At 35.1% G+C, this 27,501-nt stretch overlaps 1 protein-coding gene across 1 annotated transcript in view; it reads right to left on the bottom strand.

The window, feature by feature from the left end:
- The window catches only part of glu (structural maintenance of chromosomes 4-like protein gluon), a 384,191-nt gene that overhangs the window by 271,922 nt on the left and 84,768 nt on the right, over nucleotides 1-27,501 (bottom strand). Inside the window, exons 6-7 of the mRNA XM_090413308.1 lie at nucleotides 16,466-16,630; nucleotides 8,744-8,871 (exon numbers count right to left, since the gene is read on the bottom strand). Of these exons, the coding sequence (XP_090269434.1) occupies nucleotides 8,744-8,871; nucleotides 16,466-16,630 (293 nt within the window). The remainder of the gene's footprint in view (nucleotides 1-8,743; nucleotides 8,872-16,465; nucleotides 16,631-27,501) is intronic.

The following is a 27,501-nucleotide window of genomic DNA, read 5'->3' as shown; positions in this document are numbered from 1 at the left end:
TGTCTTTTTATTGCTGACCTTCATACCATATCTGTTACAACAGTTATTCAATTTAGTCAGAGAATCTTGCAGACTTGTAGCGGATTTATTTAGAAGTATAACATCATCCGCATAAAGCAAAGAGCTGACATTAACATCTCCAATTTTGATATCAGGTTTAATACCACATTCCTTCATAATGTGATCCATATAGATAATGAATAACAGAGGGGATAATGTACATCCTTGTCTCACACCAGATTTAACATTAAACCATCTTCCTGTACTTCCTTCAATTCTAACTGCTGACTCACAACTCAAATAAAGACTAAGTATTGCTTGATATAATGCCCCATTGACACCATATAACTGCAGCGTATTGAATAGCTTCTCTCTTGGCACCTTGTCATATGCCTTTTCCAAATCGACAAAACTTAAATACAGATCTTTGTTATATTCCCATGCTTTCTCGACTATTTGTCGTAAAGTGAAGATCTGATCCTGACAGCCTCTATTTGGCCTGAATCCAGCTTGTTCTTCACCAAGCTTTTCTTCCACAATTCTTCTCAACCGTTTCTCAAGTATACTTGCATAGATCTTGCCAGGAACACTCAGTAGGGAAATACCTCTGTAATTCTCACATTCAGTTTTATTTCCCTTTTTATATATGGGTACTATGAGAGCTCTACTCCAATCATCGGGAATTCGTCCCTCTGTCCAGGCTTTCTGAACTATGCAGTGCAGCCACTATAAGACTCTTATACCACCATACTTCAGCATTTCTGGTCGAATATCGATCATTCATTATTATTTTTTTTTAAATAATTTCTATTATTTTATTGGTGCTTGGTTTAGCTCTTTCAATCTGTTATTTATTTATTGTTGTTCTGTATCTGCAATTTTTCTTATGCATTTCAGTTAAGGCAATGAGTGAGACATTAAGCCTTTTCTTTTCTCCATTTCTTTTTGTCCATGTTACACTTACATATAACACAGTTTTCATAAAATATTATATATTCTTATATATTTTTATTTTTATTGACAACTGTTAGCCTTAGTGTAACACTTATTGCTATGGTAACTTATTTTATAGCCAAAATCAATAACCCTCTCAATTTAGTTTAAGTCTATTCTGTTACTATTTTGCTCTTCTTGCATATTTTCCCTTTGAAATATTTCTTGCATATTTTCCCTCCTTTGAATACCATGGTTTTCATTTCTGTTTAGAAACTAATTACAGATAATTATTTTTCTATTTGAATTTGTTCTTTGGTACAAATCTTCCGTTCTTTGATTATTACATTCATCAATTAATCATAATGTACCTACAAGGAGTATTCAGCATACTATGATAGAACTAAAGAGTCAAGTTACATTAATTACCACAATTTTCTTCAAAATTAATCTGTTATTTGTCAGGACTTTGATATTCTCAGGTTATAATGAGTTTTCTAAGACCTAAATCCATCTTCATCTTGATTCTTCTTGAGTCTTTTTTCCTGCCATCCTGATAACAAATATCTGTTTTTATTAAATTTCTTCAATTCACATGAAAACAAGAAAATAAGTGAATAATATTAATTGAAAGGCGATATAGTTCAGCTTGAAAATTACAGGCCAACATCAGTGGCAAAGTTAAGACAATGCAGGATGATCTGAAACAGTGAAAGCCGCATGATGTTATACATAAAACAATGCAAAGATATAATTGAGGAAACACCATATTATTAGTTATTAATTAACTGTATTATTAATTTTTTTAAAAAATGATGTGTGGTTACAATAAGACTCTCCCATATCTTGGATAGTGAGAGGCAGCCATTCCAATTCAAGTTCGGACAGCAAAGTAAAGCTTTAGCACTTTCTTTAAATAAACTTTCAAATTTATAGTAACAAAGATGGAGTAAGCACCTTTCACACCATAGTATATTGTGGTTTGCTTTTATTCCCCGTTGTGAAAAGCCAGATTTCTTAGATTTCCTGTTGATGATGTAAGACTGCTGTTCTTGTATTCTGTTTTCTGCTGAATGTTAATATAAATAAATAAATGTGAATATTAATTAATAAATGTAAAAGAGGAATAAATGTAGCCACTAGGTTATGCTACTTAAGAATTCTAGAAATTGGTTCTAAGATGTCAGAAATGTAACTATTTCCTTGTTATCTCCGTGTGTTGAAGCTTAAGTGCTGTGAAGAATTCATGTTGGAGGTTTAATGGAATATTATCAGCACTGAGAAAGGATTAAAATCAATTTTAATACTTCCAATATTTCGTTTCCATCACAGAGACATCTTCAGGAATTACAAAAAAAACTTTTTGTAGCAACACACACACAAATATAATACAATAGTGAGTGAAACTAAAGTCCTATCTAGGTGGTGCGCCCTCTATGGGCATTTGCAGGTGGCCTAGAATGTAAAGAGGGATCTCTGATAATTAATGTTTCCCAAATTTTGGGAAGTTTAATGCAACCATATTTGTTTAAATTCGGTCGATTCCTGAGTGCAGATGCCGATTCAAAGAATGGTTCTTTTTTGAATTTACTATGGTGGAGCATGGTGGTTTTTTCCAGGAGATCCTGTGGGTTGTATCCAAAACATGGTCTGCAAGGCCAGATTGACTATAATCGTGATTGCTGATGTATGACTTGTGTTCTTCTAACTGGATGGTTGCTGATCTGCCTGTCTGTCTGAAGCAAGTCAGTTTACAGGCACAAGGTAATCTATATACTCCAGGCACTGAGAGAGGAGGGAGCTGGTCTTTGGTGGAACGGATAAGGTTAGCAAGTTTAAGGTAGGGCTTAAAAGCTGTATGGAAGTTGTACTCTTTTAATGATTTGGCTATTTTTTCTGATGTACCATGAATATGGTGATCGCATTTCTGAAGAGATGGTTGGGGAATGGGGAAGGACTTGATTACAGAAAGAAAAAAGTATTGTCATCACCACAGCTGCTAAGGGTAATGCCACAGTCGTTCTTAACGCCTCAGAATATAATCGGAAAATTGATATTATTCTCCGTGATTGTGCTACCTACATACCACTTGAATATGATCCCACAAAAACTCAAGTTAAAAAAATTAAAAAACCTAATTAAAAAAGTGTCCTCCTGACATTACAAAATAACTCAAACCATTCAGTTCTCGTCCCCCCCCCCTGTATATACGGTTTACCTAAAATCCACAAATCTAATTCTCCCCTAAGACCTATAGTAGACGTCACCAATACAATACGCCTTGCTACAAATTGTTTACTAATTATTTACAGGTATAGCAATTCCCGCACTGATAATAAAGCAGCAGCAATATGATTGCTTCCCGGTGGCCTAGCCCATATACACTAATGAATAAATCATAAAATTTTCGTCACCAATACAATACGCCTTGCTACAAATTGTTTACTAATTATTTACAGGTATAGCAATTCCCGCACTGATAATAAAGCAGCAGCAATATGATTGCTTCCCGGTGGCCTAGCCCATATACACTAATGAATAAATCATAAAATTTTCATTTTATGCTAATTAATTAGTTAAATTTAACTAATCAATTAATAAAAGTTAATAATTTGGGATTATAATTTAATACTGGATTTTTACATTTGTTTAAATTCTCTCGACTGCGAATGGTGTCATGTATGGTCTGTAAGTGTTTTGTGTGTGAAAGTATTGATAAATTTATATTTTTTTTATAATAGATTTGTGTATATTTTATGGTAGTAAATGATAAAATAGACTAGTATCTACATATATTTTATGCATTCATGCCATACCTAACTTTTTCTTAATTTTCTCGATATTTCTAGGTTACGCAGTTTGTCTGCAAGTTTTCACAAATTATTGCAAATCTCCAAAAAATTTTCCAATATATTTATTGGAAAAAAAAAAAAATTCACTTATAAGTGGATCCATGCAGTTCAAACCAGTGTTTTAAAGGGTCAACTGTAATTAGTTCACCTGATGATGAGCAGAGGAGTAGGATATCAAGAAGGATAATTTGTTGACTTTTTTCCATAGTAAAATTAATTTGTATGTGTAGATTATGTATTTATGTTAAATAAAAAGGTAGGAGATGTTTCTTCAATTATGGGGCTAGATTGCAAAAATGTTCCAAATAGAAGTTGGTGAGAGCAGGAGAGAGTTAACTTCCCATGGTAGTTCCTTCAACTTGACTGTAAAACTTGTTTTGACAAAGAAAATATCTTGAGTGAATAAGAAAGTCCAATAATTTCACTATATCCTGTGGAAAGGTTTATGAAAGCAGATATAGTGTATCTTCTAGAGGTACAGTGATGAAGAGCAATTCTATATCAAAACTGACCATTAAATTGCATTCTACCTTGTAATTAACTGTTTCCACTGATCATTGCCTGTAATTTTCAGGCTGAAATATATGGCATTTACATTATCCACTTATTTTCTTGTGTTTTCATGTGAATTGAAGTAAAAATATGGTCCTGATAATCTCTTTTGACCTGAGCCTAGCACATTTTCTTCAAGTTTCTTTTCGATATGAAGGACTCATTTTTGATGATTTTTCTTAGCCTCTTTGCAAATATGCTTAGAACAGCCAATCCCTGACTTACATAAGGGCTGTGTACCACAGAACTTTATGCAAGTTGGAATTTCCCAATTGAAGTAAAAATGAAATGTTCAATGAACATGTAAACAGAATTATTTATTTTTATTTTAAATATCACATGCAGGAAAAATAACCAAAGAGTGTGTCAAAAGATGCAATAAAAATATTAAGGCAAGTGCCAGTACAAACTCCTTATAATCAAAAGTAATGTTGCTGATAAGTATGCTGCTGAGGTTGAGGGCTGTTGTTAAATTTGTGATCTTTGTAAACTTCATAAGGGAATTTACTTGATCACAATTTAACAAGTAGAAAATTGAATAAGAAAATCGTGCTTGCATCTAAGTATAAATGAAATAAATATATTGAAAGAAATAATTGTTAACTCTCATAAGAACATCGATTGTATAATATCAGAAAAATTAGATAATTAATTTACAGTATTTAGTTGTAAGAATTTTTGCATGTAAAAGGCTTGCTTATTATACACTTGAAACTAGAGATTGTAAGTCATGCTAATTCTTAGAAAAATTGGGTGAGCGGATAGGGTTTGATAAAGCTAACTCGTAGGATTAACTAGAACCAAAGTATAGCCCAAGGTCATGATCCCCGATTTAGACACTGCCGTGGTTCAGTTGCGTGCACACGGCCCACCAAAGGTAGAAGTTTCAGCAGGGAGACGCCGCCCTAACAGGTTACGACAAACGTATCCTAATATCGGGGGTGAAAATTTTAGTTGTACGTGATGCCGGTAGGGTCATAATATAAAAGGGTTAGGACCCCCCCCCCCCCACGAGGTCTTTTGCCAGTTTTCGTTTGGAGGTTACCTTATGCAGTTTTCCCGAGTGCCTGTCAGGAGCCCCCCCCACCCCCTTCTGTTCGCCACAACATGGAATATTAGTAAGTGGGATTTTAGTTCCCGTTTTCCTACCATCGAGAACAAAGGTCGCCACATGGTCAGGAAGAAAGGTATTTACTGTATACTAAGCCAACCCTGGTCTAAAGGAAGGAGATTATAAATAGAAATTGTGGATATCCTCATGGCAAATCTGATTACTGCAGAACAGCAGATAGATGTTTCCTTAGAAGAAGCCTGATATGGCATAACCGAGGTGGATCCCATGATCCAAAGTACCCCAAATATGTCCCACTACAGAAGGAATATTTCTTCAGGAATCGCAGACAAGTAACCTCTAGTAGAAGAGCTTCATCAAATGGTATTGTGAAAGATTTTATGTTACTTTTGTTAATTTAATATGGCTGTAATTGGTATTACTAAGCAATTTGAAGGACTTGAATGAAAGCTGAACCAGGACTTTAGCTCACTTAACAGTATAGAGAATGAGGGAATTAGTTTATCAGCATTACTGAATGAGCGATAGTGTGTATTGATACTAGTATATGTAATTTACCCTTAACTGAGAAAGGTCAAAAGAATTGAATGTGGTGTTCATTGTAGCAATGGATTTGCTAAGCACACATAACTCTTGTAAATTAATGTGTGTAATCCAATTGTGTCTAATTGAATTATTGTGCTTAAGTGGGTGAAAGATTTAAACCAACTTATTTGTTAACAGGAAAACAACCCCTTTATCTTGTGTGTGTAGAGTCTTTGTGGAGGCATAACAGTTTATCCCACATGCTAGTGTTAATTTTCCTTTTTTGTATTTTGCTACTTATTAACATTGTATTAATTTAGTATTAAATTGGAGTTTTTATAATTTTATCTATTGTATTGTATTTATGAATTTAATAAACTTTTGCTTATCAAATAACCAGTTGTCCGAAATTGCTATTCAATGCACCACTTTTAATAACGTACGAACCTAGCCGCGGGGAGGAAGAAAAAGTTAAGTTACGAGATCAAGGTTACGACTGCATGATTATTTCACTTCTAGACTTATTGAGGAATTGCTTCTTGTTTTAAATTTCTTTATAAATTAAATGTCCTAAATGGTGCAGCTTTAAAAAATAAATGTTTTAGGATACTAAGAGGAGCAGGGGCTTAGATTTCTAGTAAGAAGTGACGAGACACGGAGAAAAGGGATAAGATATATAAAGGAAAGTAAAGTATAAGGGAAATATATATTTAAACAAGAATGGGACACAACACTGTGGAGATTTAGAAGGGATCAGTCACTCAACCTTATGAATGAACATAGTAATGGATGAGTGGACAGTGGCTTTTTTCTTTTTCTTTCTTTCTGTAGCAAGCAAGCAAGCATATGATTCACCACTGTTAACTTTTAAGAATCATTAGAGGTCAGCATCCATCTTCTTAAACCTTGCCATTGCTAAGGCAATTTCAGGATATGTCAATGCCATCTCTCTGGTGAAGAACTGTTGTGGCTCCTCATTTTCTTCTCTCACTATGACTGCTTGCAAATCAATAAGTTCTTTATTAGATAATAGCGTCTCTTTTTTCTCTATTAACTCCACCATATCATTGCCATCAACCTCCAACTGTAGTAGCTCTGCACGTTTTGCAATCATATCTGTAGCCTCTTCACATGATTCATCTTTTTCAACCGGAATACTGTTTTATGATCACTGTTGATCTTAAAAAAGCACTGATCCTTTAACATGTTATTTTATCCGTGCAGTATCCTTTAAAAAAGTATCCAGTGTTGAAGCAGCGACCTAATTCCTGTACAACAGATAACAAACTTTGTCCTGCTTCGTACTTCTTTAATAGTTTTCATCTTCATTTCTAAATCAATTTTGTTTTGTTTCTTAACACTGCCACTACTTTCACTTTCTTTTGGTTGCCTTCCCCTCATCATTGTAATAAGAATTTAAAAAAGTACACTGACAATGTCTGGCACAGAATTAAAAAAACACATTGATTGTACAACCACAGATCTCCGAACAGAAACAGTAATAACGTACAGTAAGCAATCATTTGGCTACTATATCAATGTTATAGGAGTTAAGCCACCTTCATGTTTTTGTCATCCTAGATGAATCCTCCATTTATTTCCTACTGGATGCAAAATACATTTCCACATTTTTTTAGTTTTTAAGTGTGCACTAGCCAGCAAAAAATTTACACGAAGTAAGGGAGTGGCTATACATCTTATTTGGAACACCCAGTGGGGAAATTTCTCTGTAATTCTTATATTCAGTTTTATTTCCCTTTTTAGGTAGATATCCCATCTCATACATGTAATATCATGTATATCCCATCTCATACATGTAATATCATGTATATCAAATAATTTATATCTGTCAGGCCAAATGCATTTTTATTACCTATGAATGCTACTTACACTTCTAAGTTGAGATGACTTCTTTCCATCAGTATTAGAGTCAAAGCAAATCTTCATTTCCTAAGTCCATTTTGTTATTCATTTATTACTTTTTTTTCAAGGATAGGATTGAGTCTTATTTTTCAAAATTTTTTATCATATTTTATAATTTATGTTTAATAAACCAATATCTCTGTTGTTCTCACAATTATTCATATTTCCTTTGACAAATGATATCAGAACTGCATTATCACATTCAATGGATATTTTAACAATGTTACAGATTTTTTCTTAACATAAGATGGTTAAATTTATTTCCTGCATATTTTATTTGTTGTATTGGAATTTTATCTTCATTTGGTTCATTCATTAGTTTATCTTCAAGTGATTTTTTGTTTTTCCATTTTCTTTAATATTTTGTTTAATTCTTCAAATTTTTAGATATTACTGATTACATTAAAACGATTTTTTTTTAAAATGATTCTGTTTATTTCCTTAACAAAGTTTATAATAATTATCTATTATTAGTGCCAGTCTTCTTTCTCTCCACTATTTGTCATTTCATTTGCAAAAAAGTTTATTGCTTTACAGATTTTGGGTTATGGTTTATAAATATCTCAACTTTTCTATGCAGTTACTTGTCTCTCTTTTGACTGTTGCTCTTTTCTTCTTTATTCTGTTTCATTATCTAAATTTTCCTCAAAAAAAAAAAAGAAAAAGAAGACAGCATAAGCTTGTACAATTATTTCTGATCTTGCTAAACACCTTGTTACATTCACATTACCCAAAGAAATTCAAATGCAATACTAATTCACTTCCATATCTTCCACTCTCATAAATGTAATTCAAAAGTTTTTGTTAAAAATCATCTCCAGTTCTATAAAACAATATGGCCATCATACTATAATTAAACTAAATAAGGAAATCTGCAAAAACTTACTTATACTTTTGATACATTGAATTTTTTTTAACTTCAATTTCATTTTGAAGCTTTAAATATTCAATGGCCTCATTCTTGACTTCTTCTAGTTCATCCTTCTCCTTTTCCACAGATTTAACTCTATTCAACTGCAAAGAAATGAAACTACTGAAAAATTTCCAGCATCATTCAATAAGTTTTATAAATTCTTATTTTCAATCTGCTGCCACATGAATAACAGTAAGAATTTGTCATGTCTGTTTCAGAATGTGCACTTGAAAATAGACACGGTCTTTTGTATTTATTATTTTTTTTTTGTTTTATAAAATACCTCCCAACCCCAATATGAGAAGTAACAAAACCTGTAACACATAACACAATAGTGTCATGTGTGGGAAAGTGATTAGGAAGAAAGAAGTAATTTGTTAAGGTGTTACTTGAAGATATGGAGGTTGTATTCATTGGGAAAAGTATGGAAAGGCTATTTCAAAGAACAGATGTGGATAAAACAAAAGAAGTGGATGAGCAGTTGGTGTGATATGTTTGGAGCTGAACTGTTTCAACCAGCAACTATCCAATGCTCTTATAATTGAGAGAGAAAAATGACAAGGAACAATCAGTGGAGCAGTGACCTGGACCAAGAAAAAAGAATGAAGAAACAGAACTTCTGTCCTACTGAATGAAAGTGAATTATGGACCATAAAAATTGCAGAAAAAGAATAGAAACTGGAGAAATGAAATTCCTACAAAGCAATTTCATTTCTTTGTAGGTTATACCTGGTTATAACCTACGGAGGCAAGTTATAACTGAGAAAGTTTTAGGCTGGTTATAACCGTATGGTATAACCTGCTGGTTACACCACATGGGAAAAATGTGGAAAAAAAACAGAAGTACAATAAATAATTAAAAATACTCACTATTGGAGCAAAGAATATGAATACCAAAAGAGTGGATTGAACATAATGAAAGAATGGACAGTTCAAGACCATCCAAAAAGATCGATAATGCCCAGTTGGAGGACATAAAGGTTGGGGACAAAAAAAGGAAATGATGGAATGAAACTGAAATAGACCATCAGGCCTAAATTGTTGAAAAGATGATGATGTGACTGGAAGAAATTTGAGAAAGGGGGGGATATCTAGTAACTGGACTGGATAGCATTAAGTATTCTTAGGGAGGTTTAGATAGACCAACATGTAAGAATAGTATTCTAAGTTCAGTGGATGTGGGATTTATAACATCAGAGTTGTGCAGGAAAGAAGTCATGTTTTGAATGAAAGATGAAACCACCTTTTTTCTTGGAGACAGAGAAAGTTAATGGATGTGATGTGTTTGTGCCAGGATAGGCTAGGTGTGAAGTTCACCCAAGAAAACTGATCTTGATTGCAGGCCAGAATACCATGAAAGAAATAGGGAGGGTGATTAAGAACTTTCTTCCAAGAATAAAAGTAAGAATATGCCTTGGTAGCATTAAAATTCACTATATTATCTTCATCTTAGTGAAGAATGGTAAGGAGAGTAACTAATGTTTTTAGTGTTTAAAACATTAGTTATGGAAGACCTAGAAGCTTGAACTAGATTTGTTGTTTAGCGAACAAATGGAGTGTACATTATAAAATATTAATACCAGAACCACGTTTAATATTTTTTATTGTAAAATTTTTGCCTAAGTTTCATAGCTATTTCAATACAGTTATAGGAAAACGCAAAAAAAGAACAATTTAATTGAAATTATGTGATATTATGTGCAATATCAGCTGCAGGAGAATAGCGTCATCTGCATTAATGGATATTCAAAATAAATTACAATAAATTGATTTAGTTAATTATTTTTAAAATATAAACAAAATTTAATTACAATTATGGAACACGTGAATGGTGAGTGTTTGTTAATATAACCTTCCCAAAACTGAGAAAGTTTTAGGCAATTGTTTTTGTTCAGATTCGGGTTATGAATGTGTGCTTCACAGCATTCTTGTAGAGTCTTTCTAGAAGAGAGTAACTTTTATGTAACACTTTGATTTTGTTCCACTGAATTCTATGTTTTGTAGATAAAGCGTGGTTTGCAAATTCTTCCTGAATTTGTATTCCATATGTTAAGGGACTTTCTGGAAAAAATAGCAAGATTACTTCGACGGATTAATGTACAAGTTGCTTTCCATCCAATTCACAAACTTAATACATTCCTTATCTCACCAAAAGACAAAATCCTCCTCTATCTTATCGTGGAGTTTATAGAATCCCCACGGTTTCTATAAACTCCACGATTCAATGTGGCTTATGTTATTATAGGCAAACAGGTCGATCTGCACAAATTCATCTGGAAGAACATCGGGAATACATTTCTCTTAACGAAACCAACAAATCCAGTTTAGCAAACCATGCTTTATCTACAAAACACAGAATTCAGTGGAACAAAACCAAAATGGGACACAAAAGTTACTATCTTCTAGAAAGACTCTACAAAGAAAGCTGTGAAGTACACATTCACAACCCAAATCCGAACAAAATCAATTGCCTAAAACTTTCTCAATTTTGGGAAGTTATATTAACCAGTACTCACCATTCATGTGTTCCATAACTGTAATTACATTTTGTTTATAATTTAAAAATTAATTAACCAAATCAATTTACTGCAATTTATTTTGAATATCTATTAATGCAGATGGAGCTATTCTCCTGCAGCTGATATTGCACATAATATCACGTGTTTTCAATTAAACTGTTCTTTTTTGAGTTTTCCTATAATTGTATTGACAATGGCTATGAAACCTAGTCGAAAATTTTAAGATAAAAATATTAATCTTAAGTGGAAGTTAAAATTGGCGTGGCAACTGAACAGGTAGCCGCGCCTTCTTAAAGAGGTGCCGAGACACCAATTTAATACCTAACTGTGTGAAAATTAAAAACAAGTTCCACTTGGCCAAAGCCCAACAAGTGAGTGTAGTGCTATTATGAGAAAAGATCAATGCCACTCCTTGAGTTATCAAAATTAAATTCAACCATCAATGCACTATGTGAAGTACTATGCAATATTTTGAACATGGAACTATGGGAGATCCTAGACATCACCAATGCAATGGTTAGAAAAGAATTCATCACAGTCAAAAACCGGCACCAGAAAAAGTTTGAAAATTTCCAACAATGCAGTGATACACGACCGCAATTACAACAAGATTGTTGTGAATTTATCATCGCTCATCTTAACCAAAGAAGCCATTAGTGCTTTACATCAGGGGCACAATTTTGCCGTTACTCCCAAACAAGTTCTATGATGTCTGTCAAAAGGGGAATATATGACCTGCCTCCAACAATAGCCAATAATATATGTTTAGATATGGCCAACATCCTAATAAAAGTCTAAGTCTCCAAGAAATAATATCCCTCATAAGGAAATCATTGCTCTAAAAGAGTTACATAATAATAACCAGATTATCATAACAAAAGCAGACAAAGAGAACACAAACTGTGGTGATGGACACAACAGAATATGAAAACAAAATGCACACACTTTTACAAGATCAGTCTCTCTCTCTGTGTTCACTGGGCATCTACAGATGCCATATGGTCACTCCAATGCTCGATGATTTCCACACTAGGCCTCGCCATGTAGTCCTGTTGTTTGCTCTTCTGGCAGCCTCAACTGTCTGAAGATCAGTCACTCCACACACGCCATCCATCCATCTCATTGATGGTCTACCCCTGCCTCTTTTTCCAGGAACTTTACCTTCTATTACTGTTCTGAGAAGTCCTCCATCCATCCTTTCTATGTGTCCAAAATATTTTAATTTTCTTCTGTCAATATCCTTAAGGAGCCTTAAAGTTCTACTAATCTTTTCTAACACCCATTCATTTGTACACCTGTCAGTGTATGATATCCTCAACAGCCTTCTGTAACACCACATCTCAAAAGCAGATATCCGTTTCTTATCCGACTTCTTTAGGTTCCAAGTCCCGCATCCATAAGTTGCTGTTGGAAAAACAACCGCATCCAAAATCCTCAACTTTGTTCCCATGGAGATAGATCCATCCTTCTAGATTTTAGACAGGTCTCTGACTGTTGTTTTAGCCATTCCTAACCTTTTTCTGACATCTTCTGAACAGCAATTCTTCACATTAATAATGGATCCCAGGTACTCAAACTTGCTGACTTCCTCAATTCTTTCTCCATTAAGACACATTTGTTTCTCAAGAGCTTCTCTGTTTTTCCTTGAATAACAGAGGACTTCAACTAGAATTGAGTTGAAGTCCTCTGTTATTACTGATCTTGTTAACTTTGTCAAGAATTAGTCCTAGTTCTTCCATGTCATTACAAGTACTGTATCATCAGCGTACCTCAGATTACTGATCAATCTACCTCCTATCATAATTCCTGTCTTGAGCTCATTCAATGCTTCACGCATGATGTCCTCTGCATATATACTAAACAAGTGAGGAGAAAGTAAACATCCTTGCCTAACTCCTTTTCCAACTTGAAGCCAGTCAGTCAATCCAACACCTGTTCTTACTGTGGCTTCTTGCTCCTTATACAAGTTGGCTATCAACCTGATAGTGTGTTGAGGAAAACCCATTCTTTTCATTACTTCCCACAGTTTCACAGTCAAAAGCTTTAGAGTAGTCTAAGAAACACATTACCAGAGGGAGTCTGAATTCTTTATATTTTTCTATGATCTGTCTAAGGCAAAGGATCTGATCTCTGGTGCCCCTACCTTTCCTAAAACCTGCTTGTTGTTTACTTGATGTTTACTTGAGAAAGTAAACATCCTTGCCTAACTCCTTTTCCAACTTGAAGCCAGTCAGTCAATCCAACACCTGTTCTTACTGTGGCTTCTTGCTCCTTATACAAGTTGGCTATCAACCTGATAGTGTGTTGAGGAAAACCCATTCTTTTCATTACTTCCCACAGTTTCACAGTCAAAAGCTTTAGAGTAGTCTAAGAAACACATTACCAGAGGGAGTCTGAATTCTTTATATTTTTCTATGATCTGTCTAAGGCAAAGGATCTGATCTCTGGTGCCCCTACCTTTCCTAAAACCTGCTTGTTCCTCGGGCATCTCTACCTCAACTTTGGCCTCAATCCTATTTAGCATGATCTTTAATAAAATTTTGCTTGCATGAGATATCAAACTAATAGTTCTATAATTCTTGCATGCCTTCATATCACCTTTCTTGTGTAGTGGTATGAAAACTGACTTCTTCCAGTCTCTAGGCCATGATCCTGTCTCCCATATCCTTGTAATCAATCTATGAAACACTCTTATCCCTCCATCTCCTGTGGCCTTAACTCTGCTGGGATTTCATCTGCACCTGGGGCCTTATTGCTGTTGAGCTGCTTAACTGCTCTTTCAACTTCATGCCTAGGTGGAGAAGGTTCCAAATCAAAATTTTCTTGGTGGGAGGACTCCACATTTTCTTTATCCAGTCTGCTGTACAGTTCCTCACAGTATTCTTTCCATCTGTTTTTGATTTCCAATTCTTCTGTTAGTAATGATCCATTCCTGTCTTTGATGACATTCAATTTAGGCTTGAACTTGTGCTTTAAGTCACGAACTAAATAAAACATCCTTTTATAATTATAAAAGCTTGTGTTCCAGATGATAAATAGAGTTCCAGATGCCTTCTCATCTGGAACTCTATTTCTTCACATTTATTAGTATAGAACTTTTCCTTATCCTGCTTGATGGCTCTTCTGATTTCTCTATATAATCTCTTGTATCAAGATCAGTCAACATACAAAATTATAGATCGCAATCCCACCAACACACAAAAGAATAAGGTGCGTAAATTACTGAAAAAAGTCACTTCCTGGCCCAAACAAAACAGTAAACAAACTCAAGCCCTTCTATGTTAAAACACCCATGATATATGGAGCACCAAAAATTCACAAACAAGGTACACCCTTAGGCCCTATTGTAGATAGTATAAATAGTCCCACATACAAACTGGCTAGACATTAGCCAAGCTATTAGCCACTCGCACAAACAATTCTTCCTCCTTTGTCAAAAATTCTGCCCACCTAAAAAGTATTTTAGAACACCATACCTTAAAAAGCTCAGATTTGATGGTGAGCTTTGATATCACCTCACTATTCACAAATGTACCACTAATTGAAACCCTTAATCTGCTAAAGTCACACTTTCCCCTGATATATTTGAACTATTTAAATTCACAATACATGCAGGATATTTCACATGGAAAGGGAAAATATCCAAACAATTAGATGGGACAGCTATGGGTTCCCCCCTTAGCCAACTTATATATAGAACACCTGGAAAAACTAGCTATCAATATAGCCACTCTCAAACCAACACTTTGGCTACGTCATGTTGACGATGTGCTTGCTATTTGGCCACATGGCCCAGGCACATTGGATACATTCTTAGGACATTTAAATAGCTAACATCAAAAAATCCACTTTACAATGGAGCTGGAAGCTAATAACTGTCTGCCCTTCCTGGATACACACAGGGAGATATTTACACAACAAAACTATCACCCTTCTCAACAGTATGGTATCTTAAAAATGCTAACCCACAGAGCGAGAGCAATCTGTTCCAAAGACAATGCTCTTGCTGCTGAACTGGCTCACTATGCCACACCTTCTTGGCCGATGGCTATAATCCCCATAAGGTAAACAAAATACTAAATGCTCTTAAGAAACCCCTCCCACTATCCACCACGGAGGACTACAACAAAACAGTCACCATCCCATACGTTAAGGACACATCAGATAAGATATCTAGAATTCTCAATAAACATCAACTATGCACTGTATTCAGAGCTTGTGTCAAATTAGCAACTCTCATCCGTTCACTCAAGGACAGCATCCTTCCTTTATCACATCCAGGAGTCTACGAAGTACCCTGCTCGTGTGATCAAGGCTACCACGGTCAAACAGGAAGAACTGTGGACATCCTCATCAGTGAACATAAAAGATACGTCCGGCATTATCACTATGGCAAGTCGGGCCAAGCAGACCATGCTTTGAATACCCCTGCACACAGGATCAACTGGAAGAAAACAAAAGTACTGCACAGAAACTTTTACAAGTCAAAGAGATTGTTCTTAAATCTCTCTGAAAGTTCTTAAAAAACCAGGCAGAAGCAATGGCGAGGTCATCTTTACCTGTAAGAGTTGCCAAAAGGTGTGCCACCTTTTTATTAAATTACTCTGGATTTAGAGAAAGATGTTGAAAGTCTATTTTTCACTTGGTTAGACTATAACCAAGTTATAGTCTAACCAGATATTTCTCTAAATCCAGAGTAATTTAATAAAAAGGTGGCACACACCTTTTGGCAACTCCTATAGGTAAAGATGACCTCGCCGTTGCTTCTGTCAGGTATCTCCACTTCTGGGCCTGGCTCCCACTGAAGAGACCTCAATAAAGGTCGAAACTAGTCTGGATAGTGGCCCTTCCCTTAATGCATGACATTATACATATCCGCAAGATGTGTTTTGCATTATGGGAGATACTGAGATAGGAATGATGTTAGCTTGGTCCACCTTTGCTACGAGTTGCCCGGTGATGTACTACCTTACCCCAGCCCTGAAGATATTTTCAGGCTCAAACTTTGTTTGCTCATACTTGGATAAAGGATTAAACTAAATTTATTATAGTCTAACCAAGTGAAAAATAAACTTTAAACTACTCTTTGTTTAAATAATTAAAGATGCGCAATTTATTAAAAAGTAACTTTTTTGGTATATCTTCTAAATTTAATACATAAGATATAATAAAAAACCTTTTCCAAACGTTGCTCATTCAGTTCTTCAACTTTCTGAGAAAATAGCTCAATAGGTTGTTTAAACCGACTACAACCAATAATATCTTCTAAAAACTCCAACATGCCAGTATCATGTTCCCCGTGGCCTTTGGGTTTCATAAGTGCTATCTGTTCAACTTCACCCTATGAACAAAATCACAAAACAATTCCAATGATCTTATTTCTTTGCAGTAAAACTAAAAGCTTTATTAAATCATAATGCTATAAATGACACAAAATGCATACATTAAAGGATTTTTTTTTTTTTTTCAGTTCTACCAAACACTTAGCAAAAATTATCTGAAAAATTATTTAATTATCATAATTCATAAATCATATTTCTATTCTAAAAGCATTTACAAGGAATGTTGCATTACAAAATTAAATAAATAAATAGGTCAACAGTAACCCAAGAATTAGGAAAACAGTTTTCCAATAAATAGGAAAACAGTAACGCACTAAACAGTCTGAATTCCCAGACTGTTTAGTGCGTGTGTAGGAAATAAGTAGGAGGGTCTTACATATTTCCAGAGTCCTGCAGTGTGTACTCTCAAATGTTACAACTGTTGTAGCTGGTTTTTTGCCACTTACATGAAATATTTCCCCAAAAAATATCAATAAGAAACCCAGGGAAGTTTTCAATATGAGGTACTGGGCAGAAAACTGTAGAGTAATTGCCTTTGCCTGCAACAATAGTGCTTGGTGCACTGAAACTTCAGAGCTAAAATTGTATGCAGGCTGCATCAGAATTTATGCATATTATATTAGGCAGTAAGTATATGAATAATTGGATGTCAGTCTACACAATGTGACTGGACTTTGGCAAAGTTCAATATACCCCTAGATTGTGATAGTCCAAACATGATTTCTATCAGCATCTTAGATTTTCAGTTTACCTTATCTAGATAATGAAATTAATCTCCAACCTGAAAAAAATTCACAAGCATCTATGTCAGTGTGCATTGAAGCCATGGTATGTTTGCAGAAGAGCAGTTATATGAACTTTTTCTGACTTTATTTGGTCAATAAATTCAGGAAAACCACTTTCAAGGGAATCTTCATATGTGAAACCCTCATATCAAATTTTTCGCAAACATACAGCGTGTCAATCATTTCAGTAAAATTATGGAGACTACAACTGTATTAGGAATAACTACTTCAATTTCCAACGTTTCGACCTTCATATTAAGGTCATCACCTGAATATTCACCCTTGATATACATATCAAGGGCGAATATTCTGGGTGTGCTAGGTGTGCAGTGCTCATCCATGAAATATCAATATCACCGATATTATATTTTGGCATTTATTCCCATTAAAGTCTCCCCTAATTGTTTGCAGACTTTGCATGATTTCTAAAATTAAATACAATATACTAATGCTTCACTGCCCTCTTCATGAGGATAATGAAGCATTAGTGCTTCATGAAGAGTGAAATGTGAAGACAAGTGTTCGGACCTGACTGGGACAGACAGAAAGTTTTCAAGTAACAGTTGGCTTGCCTCAAGGGTCAGCATCAAGTTCGTTTCTGTTTAATAATGTGATGGAGGTGATGACGGAGGAGGTGAGAGAAGATGCGCCTTGGACAATGTGGTATGCAGATGACATCTTGCTGTGTGCAGATTCAAGAGAAGAAGCAGGAACTAAACTGGAAAGATGGAGAGCAGTACTGGAAGAGAGAGGTATGAGGCTGGGCAGAAGTAAGAGAGTATATGTGTTGCACAGTGGGCGGCGGCCAGGAGACAGATCTGGAGCTGGAAGGAAATGTCATCAGGAAGGTGAGGGACTTTAGATATTTAGGTTCAACAGTGGAAGAAGATTGAGGAGCTGAGAAGGAAGTTGGATGCAGGATATAAGCGGGTTGGAGAAACTGGAGGGAGATGGCTGGAGTGTTATGCGATAAGAGGGTGCCGATCAATCTGAAAGGCAAAATCTATAGGACAGTAGTGAGGCCAGCTATGATGTATGCTATAGAAACTGTGGCCCTGAGGAAAAATAACATCAGCAGGATGGAAGTAGCAGAGATGAGAATGCTTAGGTGGATGTGCGGTGTGACCAAAAAATGATCATCTGGGAAATGACTATGCGAGGGGAACAGTGAAAGTTACGAACTGAGGAGCGAAGATACAGAGGGAAGGTTCAGATGGTCTGGTCATGTGATGAGGAGGGAGGACGAATATGTGGAAAGAAGGGTCATGCAGATGGATGTGCAAGGAAGGAGGAAGTGTGGGCAGCCAAAGAAGAGATGGAGGGAGCTGGCAGAAGAGGACTTGAGGATGAAGAACTTGGATGTGGTGACAGCCCAAGACAGGAGGATGTGGGGGAGACATCATCATCAACAGTGACCTCACTTAAGTGGGAGAAGCTGCAGAAGAAGAAGAAGTGCTTCATGAAGAGTGCACTTTTCAACGTGTAAACATTGCATCACATTCGTGTTAATAGCCTGGGTGTGCTTTCAAAATACATATACCTTTGAACCCTTTGAAAAGATGTAAAGAGGGCACAGCAGGTTCAAATTCTTAGCATTCTAGTATTTTTAAACCACTCAGAAGGCAAGGCTGTGTGGGCTCACATTGAGAGCTCACCTAGCAGCTGTGATTGGTTATTGTGTTAACCAATCCACTTGAACATTGTCACTTGTCATGAGTTGAGCGCTTTCTGTATCCGATGGCTGTATTAGAAACAGCTGTTACATGTTTTCTGGAACTGAAAATTTGAAAGTGGATGTTAGGAGAAAAAACCTAAATGTCTCTTGCTTGTGCAGTACAGCATCTGTTGAGGTTGCAATGTTTTTTAACGGTATAGAGACATTTTTATTCTAGTCTTCGGAAACAACAGACAGTAAAAAAAATCTATTCCCGAATAACAATGAATATTCTGTGTATTATAAGACATTGTTGATCTACAAAAAAAAATGCCAGCATATGTGAGATTGATATGACAGACAAATCACAGATACTAAAAAAAAATAAAAATAATAAAAATAAAATGTAGGATTCCTGAAAGTGTGGATAATTCTGATAATGATCAGATGTTATGTACGCTGAGTCTCGATAAACAAAAGAAAATTCTTGAAAAACGGAGTGAAATATACACAAACCAGAGAAATACACACAACATGGGCAACATGTTTTACGAAATGATTTGCTGCTCCATCAAACCATATTTATTCCTGCCATACTCTCTGTCTCCTCGTAATTTTTTTTTTTTTTTTAATTATGCCATCATAAATTCGCTTATTCATGCCTAGACTTTACAGGATCGTGCTATTCACTCTACCTAGCAACTTATAGGACACACACACATATCGCAAATGTCAATTATTAATAATTCGTTTACAATTAATGAAAGTATTTCTACTCACACTTATTTTTTCCTTTCATTTCCTATTCTCACATGTCTTATAAATGATGGTTCACATATTTTCATCTTTGAGTATTTCAAATATACCAAGCAACAAAGCCATTAGGAAAAAGAAAACCAGGACGTCCTCTTAAACGATGATGGTGACTAAGCAAATATAGCATTCTCCTTAATTGTTGTTTTCTAATAAATCCTAAAACAAACAGATTGTTCCCCACTCTATGCAGAGGTATTCAAAGTTATCCTGCAATTAATTGCATTGGACCAATTAAGATGTGCGCTGTTATGCTATGCACTCTCAAAACTTTCCTACATTGATAAAAATGCAATCATGCGGTCATGTGCCACAGAGGGACAAACAGGGCACCCCCCCCCCCCCCGCGGATCGAGTAAAAAATTCCACAAATTATAATCGTAAAAGCAATTGAGATATACCCTCGACCATGGGATGCTTTTTCTGTCTTAAAATTTTTTTATGGGTTGGCCTGTTTCGGCCCACTGCAGAGTAGTGTTGGATCTTGAATGAAAAGATTTCCTTCAAGAAATAATTTATTCAGGATTCAACAAGTTTTAGCTAAACAACAACGAAAATGCTTGTACATAGGTAAAGATACAAATTGTTTAATGAATCATATGCTAGTACTATTTTATGTAATATTACTTAAAGGTAAATGATGTCACTTTTTTGTAAGAATTTATAATGGAAGAAATATTCTTTGTAAGATATATGTTGAGGCATGTAACAGAAGTTCAAAGTCCACTAACGAAAACCTCGGGTGAATTGCATAGCCTACGGCAAATTGTCTACGTGCGGGACAGCATGCACTTGGTGTTTTCCAGGAAGAAGTGGCATGGGCACGGAATTCTCCAGGAAGATGTGAATAGATAATACGACACGTACGCAAAAAGAGGGTGCCGGGCAGAAAGGTATGGCAGTGAAGAGGGCACCAAAGGTAGTGGATATAAAAGGGTTTGTCCCCCTTTCAAGAAGTCTTAGCCTTTTGTCAGTTTTGTGCTGGATTTTCTTGTGAAGCCGGGGCAAGTTCAAGTTCAGGATCTTATCGATAGCATGTAGTTATTCACAGCCATCGTTTCGAGATGTCGTACGGAAGGAATCGACGATGAGATAATCGGCAGCATTCAAGCAAGCTTGAAAGAACTGACCGCTATATATGTCTGTGTGGATCGATCTGAGCCATGCTGTTTCTAGTCCATGATGGGAAAGAAAGGCAGAACAACGAAGTCCAAGCCTAGCCTGTGAGACAATCGTCTATAAGAAGACTGGATATTCCGTGGGATGAAGTAAGGATAAGATGACAGAATGAATATACTTCCAGAAATATGGTAATGTAAAACCTTTTGTAATTCTCTGTTAAGAAAGAGAGGAATATTGTGAGATAGAAGAACAGAGATGTTATGTTTCAGAACTCTATACTTGTAGGAAAAGGACTATAGCGAAAATTGAATAGAAGTGTTTTAGGCCTTAGGACTATTTCTCAAGTAATTAATTGAATGAATGGTAGTTTGAATTGTTGTGGGTAATGTGTAGACTAGTAAGGATATTTGGAGGATGCTAACAAATTCTGTGCTATGGAATTAACCTATGCTTAAATTGTTGTATAAATTACAGTTGCTATGCTTAATCCTTTCACTTATGATACATGTATTCCAATTGAGTTTATTCTTGTAAATGTGTAACCGTAGGAATTTAATAAATGTATCTTGAATATCTTAACCTGATTTGTGCCTTGAATTGAATCCAATCCACTGCTTGCTAATATCTTAATCTGAGCGGGATAGAATTATTTGACAGAGGTCATGACTGCAAACTAAAGTATATTAAGTGACATAAATAAACTGAGATAAGAAGCAATTAGTAAACTGATTAGCTTAGTATATTTTCTGAGGGTTACTCCTTGGTTAAGAGGAACTTCTAACCTAGGGATCTGGCTGGTGCAGCTTGATCAAATAAATATTGCCAGAACCTGATTTAGGAGGCGACTCCAGACCGTTATTACTGAGGATAGGGCTCTATTCAGAGTTCTACCCTTTTTTAACTAATTAATATACTTAATCATTCTAAGAATCAGCCAATTGTCTGGATAGATTTTACAGTAAATGCGAGAGTACAGTGTTATGTTAGTTTAATGAGTATAGACCATAGAAGTACATAGTTAAAGTGATAACACTACAGTGATAATTTAAGGCTAATAAAATAGGAACAACACAATAAAAACACAAAAGTAAGGAAATGTCACGACATAACAGTAGCCATAGAACACGTGTTTTATTGCAGCAATAAAACATGTGTTCCTGTTTTTGGTTCATCTTTTTCTGATTTGTGAAAAAATGTTCATTACTATTGTTTCATGTTCCCTGTGTCCAGTGAGTCACTGAGTGAAGTGTGAATTTCACTATAAATTATAAATTTATAATGAAACAAATTTAAACAGAAAAACACATTTTTAAAAGGTAAGCATATGTAATTTAATATTATTTTATTTTTTAGTTTTATGATTTTTTTGCTATTAAACTGAAATAATTTAATTTAGGATTTTGGGATTAATTAGTTGATTTTTAATAAAATATGCCAGTCAATTTTTTATACATGAAATTCTGCTAAAAACTGTATTAATTCCGAATACTTTTTTTCCAAGAATTAAAGATAATTAAAATCGATGTAAAATAATGTATTTATAGTTAACATCGACAAATAATTACATAAAAAAATGCTACGATGTTTACTTATGTAATTATTCAATTACATCAATAATTATAAAAATTTATTGATGTAATTATTTGTCTCCTAGCTCTTCCCCCCCCCATGGAAAATTTTCTGCAGATGCCCATCCACAGTCAAATTGACGTGTAATTTGTAGCACGGGTTGCATAACCCACATACAGTACACCCAACCGAAATGGGCATGCGATGCCCATTTCGTGTATGGAATGGCTATAGTTACATACATACAATGCGATGCCCTTTAATGTATGGAATGGCAATACAAAGACAAGCTATACACCATTTCGAACAGTATGTTAAAATGACTGTGATTTGATCAACCGTTATTCTACTGGTCTGACCTCCAGTGGAAAAAAAAATACATCCAAGGTATATTCTATTTATATCATCATTAGAGAACAAATTCATATAAATAGTTTGAATACAGCAAAAGTGGTGGCCTAACCCATAATGTAACATGAGTGTTGTTATATTAGAGTTAAGTTCCCAGATTACTTACAGTCCTAATTATAATTAATTCTTAGATCCAAAGGCTATGTGCAATCCATATTCTTGGGATTTTTAGACCACCAGATTAGGGTGGTTGATAAGAATTTCACAGGCCTCCTTAAATTTATGCTCATACCACATTTTGGCATGATGTAAACAAAAGGTGCCTTTCCACTCAATTCTATGTAAAGTATTCAGAGCATGATCAGAAAGGCCAGATTTACCATAGGTGTTAAATTTAATGCGACGTTTATGTTAGTTTTTTCTGATAGGAATTGTGCATTCTATTTCACCTATATAGGGCAAATTACAAGTGCAATGAATACAGTATACTCCAGGGCGGGCCAGAAGAGGAAGTGGATCCATGGATGAGTTGAATAAGTTCTTTAATTTTGCAGCGGGTTGAAAGATGGTATTAAGGTTGTATTTCTGTAGTATTCTGTTCATTTTGTCTGATATCCCTTTAATGTATGGAATGGCTATAGTTTTATTGTGCTTTAGTTTATTTTAATTTTTAAGTAGAGTCTTCTGAAGAATTTTGTTGATAGTAGTTTTGCTATAGCCATTTTTCAGGAAGGTATTGCTGATAACTTTTAACTGATGTTTAAGTGCTTGTTCATTGGAGCAAATCTTCAAAGCCCGTTTTTCAGTGTGTTAATGACACCTAGTTTTTGGGTTGGGTGGTAGTAAGAGGTTTGTGTATATATTGGCCAGTGTGTGTAGGTTTATGGTAAACATTGCAGGAAAGACTACAGGAAGAAAGGCATGTGATAAGTGTATTTAAAAATGGAAGGGTGTTTTGACTTTCAATTTCAGTAGTGAATTGTATGCATTTGTGTTGTTTGTTCAGATGGCTGAGGAAAGTGTCTAATATCTGGTAGCCATGGGACCATATAACGAAAACATCATCAAGGTATCTATGCCATGGTTGTGCCTTCTTTTTGCATATAAAAAGTATTTTGCCAGACAAAACAACCAGAACATAGTATACACAGGCAAAGAGCACTGTGATATCAGGCTAGAATTTGTCCTGTAAAAGAAGAATTCTATTATTGATGGGGACATTTGTGAAAAGTGCTGAATGTCAAAATAATAAATCACTTTTTTCTAGTGCAATGTCTTGAATTTTGTTCATCAAGTGTTGTGTGTTTTTAATATAGGAGAGGGAATGACCTACCAACTCCTTGAGTGTTGATGCTGGTTTCTCAGCTAGATGATAATTGGGGCTGTACCTGTACCTTCTTGGGTTAAAAAAAAAAAAAAAAAAAAAAAAAAAAAAAAAAAATCAGGGAATGAGCATAGTATGGAAGTAGCAGAAAGGCACCTGTTGTTTACATCAGCGCTTCCCAAATTGGGGACTGTAGGTTTTGTTGAGGGGGGGGGCCGTGAAATAATGAAAACAAATTTAAAATGTTTTAAGACTAAGTAGATTTTTTTTATTTTAAAAGAAACGTATTTAACTTTTATATTTATTATTTCTTTTTTGTTATTTTTTATATTTTAATGAAAAAATTCACACACTGGTGTTGGTTCACAAACTTTGCTTCCTGCGTATTTCGCGGCTTAATGAATATTAGTAAATATTGCTTATTCATATGTTTCATTTCAAAGTAGTGGTTAATTGCATTTACTTCGAATGCTCTCCAGGGAAGCTCCAAATCTTCCTATCCCTTTCATCACATGTTCATAATCAGAGACTGTTGATATTGACTTTATATACATATCAAAACTCGTTTTATATTATCACTGTCATCCGATCTAGTTTTCTGTTACCAATAAAAGCTTCGCATATACTTCACACATGAAAAAAAAGCTCAAACAAGCTCATGTGGGGAGATAGTAACTCGCTTGCAGTGGTAAACATGCTCTCCCTAACAGCCACTATACTGCAGAGGCAATAAAAACAAGTACTTTTATTATGCCAGTGAATAAGGTATGAGGAGTCTGTGTAATATATTTCTCAACAAGTAGTGCAATTAGAGACAACTGGGATAAAAACACGCTAATTAATGAATCACACATCCCCTCATACAGAAACTATGCTGTATAGACTGAAACAAAACCATATGTTGCATGGGCAAACAAAGTATCTAACTAAAAACTATTGTTATTAATTAGATGTGTGTGAGTTCAATTTCCTAAGGCAGCAATAAAATTCAACCGAACGTGTTAAAATTCGTAAAAGTGTTAAAACTAAGTAATATATATATATATATATATATATATATATACAGGGTGTTCGGGATAAATTTGACAGTTTCGTAAGGAAAAAGAAAATCTTCTTTGTATCTATTAAATTTAATGAATTGACAAAAAAACATTACAGGCAGAGTTAATTACAATACTATCAACAAGATTTACTCAAAATAACCACCATTAGCATCGATCACAGCTTCAATTCTGCTTCGGAACCTCGAACAAGCTGATGCTACAGTCTCCCTGGGAAGGGCCGCAAAAACTGTTTTAATTTTATCCATTAACTGGGCTTTTGTATTACTGGAAGTGCGATTGGTGTCTTTTTCAACTGCGCCCCATACAAAATAATCCATGGGGTTAAGGTCTGGGGAGTTTGGAGGCCAAACATTTGGACTGGTGAAGTCGTAGAAATTTTCAGACAACCATTTTTGACTTTTCCCAGAGGTGTGGCAAGGGGCCGAATCCTGCTGCCATACATACGGCCTACCATTGGCTACCCTTGTTATCCAGGGCTTGACTACAGTTAGCAACTCCACGAACAAAGCCCGAATTCCAATGCCAGGGTTCTTCAACACCTGTTCCTGCAGATTTGCGAGGAATTCTGCTGTACGAACGCAATCAGATCGTCTGCTAGGGATCTTTCTTCTTGCTACATCCTCGTAGTCACCATTGCAAGTCTCTAGTTCATGCCTGATTGTTTTTACTGTATTCAGGGAGCATTGGGCAGCAGTCGTAATATCCTTATTTTGATGGCGGGCACGAATCATCATGATACAAGTTATTCTCTTCCATGATTCAGGTGGGTTCCAGCTATCCATCCTTTCTGACATCTTGTATATGAATGAAGAAGGGTCCAAACTTTTAAATGAAGAGAAGTGTGTGTTAATACATGTAACTTACGGAAAAATATAATTAATTATAAATATGTCAAATTTATCCCGAACACCCTGTATATATATATATATAATGAATGTTATGGCAGTTTCACATATGGAATTTGGTTGAAGAGAGTTAGCATTTCAACTCAATTGTCAGCTATGCTTTTATCTTTCGGTCACGTGATCTTTTGTTAATACCACACTAATCATATCCACGTTTTAATAACCTGCCTTTGCTGTCTGTTTCGAGTTAGGCTTAATTACCTTAAAGGGAGAAAAGTCGCAAAAGAGAAAAATGTTCCTGGTCCGGGGATTCCCCTTATTCAGGTAATATTCACTCGTTTCATGTTATCAGTCTGTGGTGTGCCAGTATCGGTAAGTGGTGATATTATTTGATCTATTCTACATTAAAAAATTTAACCCTGAGATGGATAAGTGGCTGACAAAAAATGAAAAAAAATTCCCGCGAACAATCAGAAGAAGCAGAAACAGACTCAAAAAAAAGGACAGTATTTCATATTTTACCAGAACAGCCCGCATCGTCTTCAGAACCAAACGGTAAGAGACAAAAAATGTAATATATGCATTTGATTTTTGCAATATTCACTGTGTATGTTTTGTACTGAATATAAATACAATAAATATTATAATAATATATCTCTCTATTACGATTTTTTTTCGAGGGGGGGCTGTGAAATATTTTAATTTTTGCAAAGGGGGCCCTGACATCCAGAAGTTTGGGAAGCACTGGTTTACATCACACCAAAACGTGGTATGAGCATAAATTTAAAGAGACCTGTGAAATTCTTATCAACCACCCTAATCTTAACGATGGTGGTCTAAAAATCTCAAGAATATGGATAGCACATATTCTATCCATATATTATTATATTATATTATATTATATCCATGTATTATTATATTATTATATAATATTATTTTGCTGTAATTATTTGATAATATTTGCTGTAACTATCTATAAGAATTTGTTCCTTAAATTGTGTTCATACCAGGCTTTTCTGTGATGTAAGGAACACGTACCTTTCCAATCAAGTTGGTGTAGGATGTTAAGAGCATGATCTGAGAGGAATGCTTTACCAAAATTGTTAATTTTAATGTGATGTCTGTGTTCATTTTTACAGACTGCAATTGTGCATTCAGTTTCTCCAATATAAGATAAGTTACAGGTGCAGTGGATTTGGTATACCCCCCCCCAACGGGGGGGAGGAATCCTTGGAGGAGCTGAATGTTTTTAAATTTTATAGGTGGTTTAAAAGTAGCATTCAGATTGTAATGGTATAGAATTCTACTTATATACATTTTTTTTTCACCAGAGGTCAGGCCAG

The sequence above is a fragment of the Typopeltis vanoorti genome, chromosome 24, assembly GCF_054136105.1.
Source record: "Typopeltis vanoorti isolate ZY-2024b chromosome 24, IOZ_Tvanoo_1.0, whole genome shotgun sequence".
Lineage (NCBI taxonomy): Eukaryota > Metazoa > Arthropoda > Arachnida > Uropygi > Thelyphonidae > Typopeltis > Typopeltis vanoorti.
The sequence above is the reverse complement of the archived record's forward strand: the minus strand, read 5'-3'. Positions and strand labels throughout refer to the sequence as shown.